The following is an 8,558-nucleotide window of genomic DNA, read 5'->3' on the forward strand; positions in this document are numbered from 1 at the left end:
CTCCACCTTCCGTCAGCTCCATGTCAACCTTCCAGCCTGTCCTCTCCTTCAGGTTTCCCAGCATCTGAAGCAGCATTTTTGGCCCCTCCCTTTCCTGCCTCCTCTAGTGCGTGCCCCATCTCTCCTCTTTGTTTTGTATCTCTAATCTTCCTGCCCATCGGCTCCTTCTTACAGAGCTGCTCAGCTTGCCTCTGTCCTTGTCTAGGGCTCTTTCTCTGATACTCTGCAGTTGGGTCTTCCTCTGATGGAAGCGTTTATATAAAGAATGTGAGAGTCTTAATTGTAAAAAGAAGCAGGGAAATGTTTGTGTGGGGGTTGGAGAGAGAGGATGAAATCCTCTGAAAGAATAGATTTCTGTGCACAGAGCAGAGTGAAATACCACCACATTTAAGAAACTAGTAGGAAACCAGAATGTCCCTGGATTAGGGAAAATCACTCCAGAACCTTCCACATAACCTGAAAGAAGTACTTTACATCCTTTCCCCATGTTTGTCATTCTTTCAACTTTGCAACTTCTTTTTGTTTTGTCTGTGCGTGTGAGTTTTACATTAGAAGGACTGTCTCTGTAACTTGTTCTCTCATCCATGATGACTAAATTTAAACATGCCTGTCATTCAGAAATAGAAATGATACATTTTTCTCCTTTTGTCTGTAGGTAGGGTCTGTCAGCTGCTCACAGACATGCCTGGGGTTGGACAGGGGCAAGTGTTGGATTCTGGCAGAGTGCAGCTTGCGTCGAATTTTATTTAATTTTCTGGTTCCAAGCTCTGAGGCAAATTGAGGTCAGGGAGCCTCTGAGACGGAAGCAGGCTGTTTCATTTGGGTCATTTTAAATGAGATGCTGTTTTTAGATTATGTGTAACTAAAAAAACCCTCATGCCTTACTTTGGTGTTTTTGTCCCTTCCACAGGTCAGCTCAAGTAATGTCGTCTTGAAGACAGGATTTGATTTTCTGGACAATTGGTAAAATGGGTTAGACAAAAAAAATAAATAAAACCAAGAACCCCAAGATGTTTTCCAAAGTGGCGTGGCGGAGGAGGATGAAAAGGGCAGCATTTTCTGTGTCTTTTCCCGGTTTCTGTACATTCTTTTCTTAACCATTTGGAAACTGGTAAATATTTTCTTGTTCAGATTTCCAGTTTTTTCCCTTTTTGGTAAGACCAGATATATATGCTATTTTCAATGATTTGATAACAGAAGTTTTACATTTGGAATTTTTAAAGACTGTTAGGAATTCAGTAAATCTTATAAATAAAACTTCTGTTCCAGCGCCACCCAATTCCGCCCCCACCCCCCAGAGAAAGAGTTTCCTCAGCCATGTCACAAAAATCATAAAAGTGATTTCCATCTTTCTCCTTCCTCTCCTCCCTTTTTAAAATGTATGGAGTCACTTTGATGGGTGACTGTTAGTGATGTCCTTAGCAGTAATGACATCAGCGCGCTGGCTGTGACCATGGAAGGATTTGCCCCCCATGACTTTTTGCCCGATGCTCCCCGCTGTCCAGGGCTTCCCTTGCTGATGCCACATTTCTTGCATCATGTGCCGCCCTCCACCCTTGTGTCATTTCCAGGAAACTGACTGTTGACACATGGCAGAGGTCGTCTTTAAGCTGCCCTGAAACTTATTCAAACTCTTCATCATTCTTTAAGAAGAGCTGCATGTTTAGAAGTTTTGTATTAACTTTCATTATTTTGTATCTAGATTTAGCGATTGTAGGGCTACCACTTTTCTTGGGTTTGTACTTGTTTGCTTTTGGAAGTTCCTTGTTACTTACGTCAGGGGTTGGGTATTCCCTGCCCTGGGCCTCTGCAGGGGTAAAGGCAGATGGCAGATTTGCTGGAGGACAGGGGTCTTCTCCTTAGGTGTGTTAGAGCCTTCTGGCATGAGACTGGCAGGGACAGTGGACGTCCCTCATCCCAAGGACTGGTCAAACTGTGTCACAATGGACCCTCCCCCAACCCTGAACGTCAGCAGAAGTGGAAGTGTTGCATTTCTGCATCGCCCCAGCAGCGCCTCCTGGAGACTTTGGTGATCATAGCAGCAGCGTCTCCTGGAGCTGGACTTCACTGCCCACTGCTGCTCCAGTGGAGGCGGCTCCGAGGCTGCCCGGGGGAGCGAGGTGGCCCCTGCCCCAGACGGGATGGGGCAGGGCGGGGTGGGGAGGAGTGTGAGCCTTACCCTGCGAAGCCTCTGCCCTGACCGATGGCCCCTGAGCTGCGTGAGCCTGCAGGACGTGCCCAAACGTGATCCACACATTGCCTCTCACTGTGTTCTCCTCACCTGAAGCCTTAATCCCTGCCAGCCCTGCCAGTGAGCATCTGGTTTCAATATCAACGTGTGTCTTTTGCAAAATGCCTTTCTGTTTCACAGGACCTTCTGAAATGATTTCCAGAATATTTTATCTGGCTCCAAGGTAAAGCACATGGCAACTTTTTTTTTTTTCCCCAGGCAAGTTTCTGCCAGAGCTGTGGCTTAGCCAACTTTGGGTTTGGTTTCTGCCAGTTGCATTATGTCCCCAAGCTTCCTTTGGCCCCTTGGAGTCTGGGCTTCGACCTTCTTCCTTTGGTTACTGATCGTGTTGTGGCAAATACAGATTCTTTCTGTACCGTTTAAGTACAGTTGAAACATGCAAGGGGAAAAAGGTTTCTAGCATGGTGGTGAGGGGAAAGGAGCCGAAATCCCAGCTGGAACAGCACGGCAGGGTGCGGCCCCTTCCATCAGCCGCTGAGCCTCAGAGCTGGTCTTACTGCCTGCCTCCACCGGCGGCCTCGAGGGCACAGGGCTGTTTTAGAACCCGTGCTTGAAAGCGGGATCCCTTAAAAAAAAAGAAATGTGCAGACGTGAGTGTTCATTCCTTGGTGTTGGTGTAGCAGGGAGGGAAGATCTGTGGCCTGGGCCAGGTAGCCCGAGGTGATCTCTCTGTTCTTTGGGGAGACAATTCTGATTTCTTTCCCACTTTCTCATAAAGCCCAATAATACCTGCAAGTTCTCCGGGAGCTGGGGAGATGGAGGGATTGTTCAAAGATTATGCCTCCTTTAGTACTCTGTGGGGTACCCAGCCATGTTTATTAGTTATATTTTTTTTTTTAAGATTTTATTTTTCCTTTTTCTCCCCAAAGCCCCCTGGTACATGGTTGTGTATTTTTAGTTGTGGGTCCTTCTAGTTGTGGCATGTGGGACGCCGCCTCAGCATGGCTTGATGAGCGGTGCCATGTCTGCACCCAGGATCCGAACCGGTGCATGCAAACTTAACCACTCGGCCACAGAGCCAGTTCCTAGTTATCTTTTATAACAGCGTTTAAAATTTCCTATGGTACAGCCCCCTGAGATTAAATGTAAGATCGAAACTTGGCAAATCCTGGAGGGAGTCCTCAAGTCGTGTTGCTTTGCTCTGCTCTCGGAACTGAAAGAGTATGAGAGGGACAAGTGGAGGCTGGAGGACGCATGCTTGTGGGTCTCCATCCTGCCTGACCCCAGATCCTCCTCTTAACCTGGGCCGTCTACGCAAAGATGGTTCCTTCCCTGGCTCCTGGGAATCGATGTTTGGTGTGTCCAAGTAAGGGAAAACGAAGCTCTGGTGTTTGCCACCCTTTTTTCCCCATGTATCAGGATGGAGTTTCTAAAACCAGGAGTTTATATTTATTATTTTTAAAAATGCACACTTTTTAGCTGAAGCCTATGTGTGGTTTTGGATCTCCGCCGCTCTCCTTCTCTGCACCTGGCATTCAGCTCAAGGATTCAGTGTCTTGCTTTGGGTGACTATATTTTGTAAAATCTTCCCCACAAAGTCAGAAGCCAGTCTCGGGTCTTTCCCCTGGGGATCCCTCCCCCACCCTCGGGGTTTGGGAGTGCTTCCTGCTTTGGGAACAGCGGGGGTCTGTCACAGCCCATGCTGCACCCTACGTGGATGTCAGGGCGGCCTCCCTTTCTTTGTCTCTCCCTTTCTTTGATACACGTTTTCAAAAGTGAGAATTCTTACTGACTACTTGTAACTTGGTTGTATTTTATATTAATAGCCTTTAATAAAGCCATTTAAAATATGCTAAAATGTGTCTAGTTTAGCCTCTACTGGAGTCAGGAAGCCTATTAAAATGATTGTTGTTGAACGCGGAAGAGAAAAAAAGATTCATACCAGCTAAAGCCAGCTTGAAACCTCTTCCAAAAGCCCACTTTGCACAGTCCTGACTCTGGCCCCCTGCAGGTTTGTGGGAAGCAGTGACCACGATGCACAGGCCCCCAGCAGAGGGACGGGCTGCCTTCTGGAGGACTCCTCTGCAGCACTCCGGTGGCCTGGAAGCCACAGCAAGTCTATCCAAAGACAAGCTTATAACATCAAGTGACTGGCTCAGAAGAGCAGATGCCATCTCCTGGAAAACTTTCGCCTTGAATCTGGTTGGAGCTGGTTTTCTTTGGAGGAATAACGAAGTTAAGCATAGCCAGTCAGTCTCATTCCATACGTTCCTGTGTAGGTGGTTAGTTACCAACTATAGACCGAAGAGAATTTTTAGATCTCAATTTTCCACATCAAATAAGCTTTTAAAACTAATGCCCCTCAGGAAAATGGTGATTTGGGTTGACAGACTTCTAACATCATCACGCAGGTGGGGCCTTGCTGCCTTGGGGACCAAAGATTTCTTTGATGTGCAAGTGATGGTACTTGCTGGCTTATTGATAGATAGCAATTGTGATGACATTCGTGGGCCAGCAAGTGTTGGGTTATTACATTTACACATTATGAGAGGAGGCAAATAGCTCCCCAGCCTGTAGGTTTGGCAACTTTTATGGTAGCCCAGTATGTGGCACTAACATATTAAAAAAAAAAAGCATTTCTATTCAAGAAGGGGGCCATTCACCTAGATACTTCACAACCAGGAGGCAAGATGTTGAATCTGGGGAATAAGAATGCTCTCTGTTGTTGGGCGGGGTGTTCATAGGGCTTTTCTAGCAATTTCTTTGGTCTGATCCCATGCGCACATGCAATTTCCTAATGAATTTATCAGCTTTCCAGGTGCCTTGATACCAAGAGGGGAGCACCCTAAGAGGAAATCGGTAAATCTGAACCCCACCCAAACTCAGGCAGAAAACAAGTGAGCAATTCTGGATGTAAGGTCAACTTAAAAATTAAGAGCAGCAGTACCAACTAGAAACTTAAATAAAAAGATCCCAACTCGTAATGGCAATCAAAAATATAAAACGTCCAGGAATCAACTTCCAACAAGTACACAAAGACCTCTCTAGAAGAAACTATAAAAAGAAAATAGAAGTTGTAGAAGAAGATCTGAATAATCCTGGGTGAGGTAACTTAATATTATTAAAATGTTAATTTTCCCCAAATCGTGTTATAAAGTTAGTGTAACCTCAACAAAAATTGCTGTCGGATATTTTGAGACATTTGACAAATTCTAAATTGGGAAAATAATAGTTCACTGAAGAATAAAGGAGGGCCTTGCTCTATCAGTTATGGAAACATGTTACAAGGCCATAGAAATGTGGTTGTGAGTATTAGTGCAAGGATAGGTGGTTCGATCAGTGAAACAGGATGCAGAGCTCAGGGACAGACCCTGCATAAAAGGGAACTTAATTTATAGTCAAAGTGATACCACATGGGAAGGAGGATTTACCACATGGAGAGAGAGAAACGTGGGTTCCTAGCCAACACTACACAGAAGGCGGGCTCCATATGGATCAAGACCAAATTATAAAAGACAAAAGTATAAAGCGAACAGAGGGACATATCTTGTGACGTAGGGCAAAAAAGGACTTCTTTAATAAAAGTTCAAAAGTAAAAACCAAAAAGCAAAATATCGATACATCTCATACATAAAAATTTAGAATTTCTATCAGTGAAGTACACTATGGATAGAGTTAATTAGCTGAAAGGATAGGAGAAGATATTTGCTACATCCATTCCGGTAAAGGACAAGTTTAAAAAATATATAGGGCACTTCTGCAGATCAACAAAGGAGGCCAGCAACCTCAACAGAGAATTGACATCAGAGAAAATCCTTAAAAACTGTCAAGCGTATGAAAAGTTGCTTACAATAATTGATAATCAGAAAAAAAAAAAGCTGGATAATGCCAAGTGTTGGTAGGGATGGGATGGAGCAGTGGTTCTCAACTGGGGGTGATTTTGCCCCCTGGGGACATTGGGTAGTATTGGCAGAGAGTTTTTATCATCACAATCGAGGGAGAGTATGTTGTTGGCATCTAGTGGGTGGAGGCCAGAGATACTGCCAGACATCCCACAGTGTGCAGAACAGCCCCTCACGACAAAGAATAATCCGGTCCAAAATGTCAATAGTGTCAAGGTCAAAAAATCCTGGGATAGAGGAATGGTACAGCCATTGTGTCAAGAGTAATGTGGTACTATTTTGCCAGACTAAGTGTAGATATATATATATATATATATATCTTGTGACTCCATAGTTCCCCTCCAGTATATATGTGGAAGGGATTCTCACACAGGCACTTCATGTGTACAGGGCTGTTTGTTGCAGTGCTGTGTTAGGAGTGGGAGGCAAGCTGAATGTCTATCAATGGGAAGATAGATAAAATCTGATGGACCCACACTATGGATTATCATCTAGCACTTAAAAGCAACAAATTAAGGGGCTGGCCTGGTGGCATAGTGGTTAAGTTCACACGTTTTGCTTTGGCAGGCTGGGGTTCGCAGGTTTAGATCCCGGGCACAGACCTACACTTATCAAGCCATGCTGTGGCAGCATCCCATATACAAAGTAGAGGAAGATTGGCATGGATGTTAGCTCAGGGCCCATCTTTCTCACAAAGAAAAAAAAGCAACAAATTAGATGTACACATGGCAGCATGGATCGATCTGAACAAATATTTTACTTAGTGAAAAAAGGGAAGAAACGAAATACAGAACAATGCAATTTGCATAAATTAAAAACATGCACATAAAACAAGACATATTTATCAATGGAATGATTGCTTATGGGAGGAGGAGAGGTGGAAATAAAAGTGGCAGGAAAAAAATAGAACAGATCTGGAATGGACCAATGGTGATCAAGTGCCAGTAGGAGCCTAGTTGCAAAGAAATCTGATATCTCTTGTGATCTCAGCCTGTTACTGCTCTCTCCCATCAGACAGGAGATTCATTTGTTTAGCTGGTGTGTTAGGTTGGAGGTGGCCCTTGGGCAACATTGGTTAGATATTTTGTGGCTTGGCTCTATTTGGTTGCAATTTCTGTGACTCAATAGCCATACATCAGCCCACATCTATAAGCCTACTGGATCAATCCAGGCACTTCTGTAACAGCAGATGGGCTGGCTGAGCAGGCTGGGAGGAGAGTGAGGGTAGGAATTGGTGACACCTGATGCCCTGTTCTTTGGGGACAGAAATCACACAGGCTGTGTGAGATTGGGCAGGACACTGTGCAGAGGAGATGATTTTATCAATGGGCCAGTGCCTTTACCACAGCAACCTGAAGTTTACCCTAACCGAGGATTTGTCATGCAATAAAATCATAGACAATAATATGTGTGAGGACCTTTAAAAATTACTTAAAATTTTCTAACTACATTACAGAAAGTGTGGAAAACACAGTCTCCTGCTTTAACACAATACCAACATTTTGCAGCATTTACTGCTGATCTTTTATTGTGAAAATGTCCAGATCCAAGGGGAAAGCATGTGTCACAAGGACAGTTCAGACTGGAAATGAGATCCAAATGCAAGTCTGGCAACCACATGGATGCTGGCAGTTCTCCTTGTGCCATGTGCTCCGTTTTCCTCCCTCCACCCCCTCACTTTGTCTCCACTGATTCATGCCAACATCTAGCCCCAGGATTGCAACAATATATATTTTCCTTCGTAGCTCTTACTATGTTGCAGCTGGTGCTAGGCACTGGCAACTCAGTAGGATGTAATACAGACGTAGTTGCTACCCTCAGCCAGCTTCCATTCTAGTGGAGGAGACAGACTGAACATATGACCACACGAACAATTTTATAGTTGAAAATTGTTAAAAGTAAACAAGTTTTCTGCTTCTGGTCATGATAGAGTAATTGGGATTAGACTTACCCTCGTTATAAACAACTAGAAAATTGGAGAAAATATATGAAACAATGATTTATAGACTTTGGACAACAAACAATGCGGGACTGTGATCCAAGAGAAGAGAAACAAATGAAGTAAGCCTTATGATTTTCCTGGCTTTCTGACTTGAGGCATTTTCTAAACTTTGTTGCAGGAAGACTCGCTGAGCTGAGGGGAATGAGTTTGGGAAGGAGAAGATAGATGGAATTTGCGGGAGGGAACTGTGCAGAGAAAGAGCTTCAGAAATATGCATGGGATTCCCCTCGAGTATGTTGGAGGCAATTTCTGGACTGCAGCACAGGGAGAGGGAAATAGAAACAGAGCCTGGCAAGCTTGCTGAGGTGAGAATAATTTGGAGTTGGGGAGGCAAAGGGGGCTAGAATTGAAAGGGCAGAGTTCTAGAGAGGAAGATCTCTAGAAATCTGCATAGGAATCCCCTTAAGTCTTTGGCTCAAGCCAATCTGTACATGCGTAGGATGAAACTCTAATGGGTTGGGCA

The 8,558-nt window shown here is 44.5% G+C and overlaps 1 protein-coding gene across 2 annotated transcripts in view; it reads left to right on the forward strand.

Moving 5' to 3' along the window:
• The window catches only part of C2H1orf198 (chromosome 2 C1orf198 homolog), a 33,811-nt gene extending 29,762 nt beyond the window's left edge, over window positions 1-4,049 (forward strand). For both annotated transcript variants that reach the window (XM_070492961.1, XM_070492968.1), the window contains exon 4: window positions 911-4,049. In XM_070492961.1, the coding sequence (XP_070349062.1) occupies window positions 911-967 (57 nt within the window). In that variant the 3' untranslated portion in view covers window positions 968-4,049. The remainder of the gene's footprint in view (window positions 1-910) is intronic.
• Window positions 4,050-8,558: the final 4,509 nt, after the last annotated feature.

The sequence above is a fragment of the Equus asinus genome, chromosome 2, assembly GCF_041296235.1.
Source record: "Equus asinus isolate D_3611 breed Donkey chromosome 2, EquAss-T2T_v2, whole genome shotgun sequence".
In the NCBI taxonomy this organism is placed as follows: Eukaryota; Metazoa; Chordata; class Mammalia; order Perissodactyla; family Equidae; genus Equus; species Equus asinus.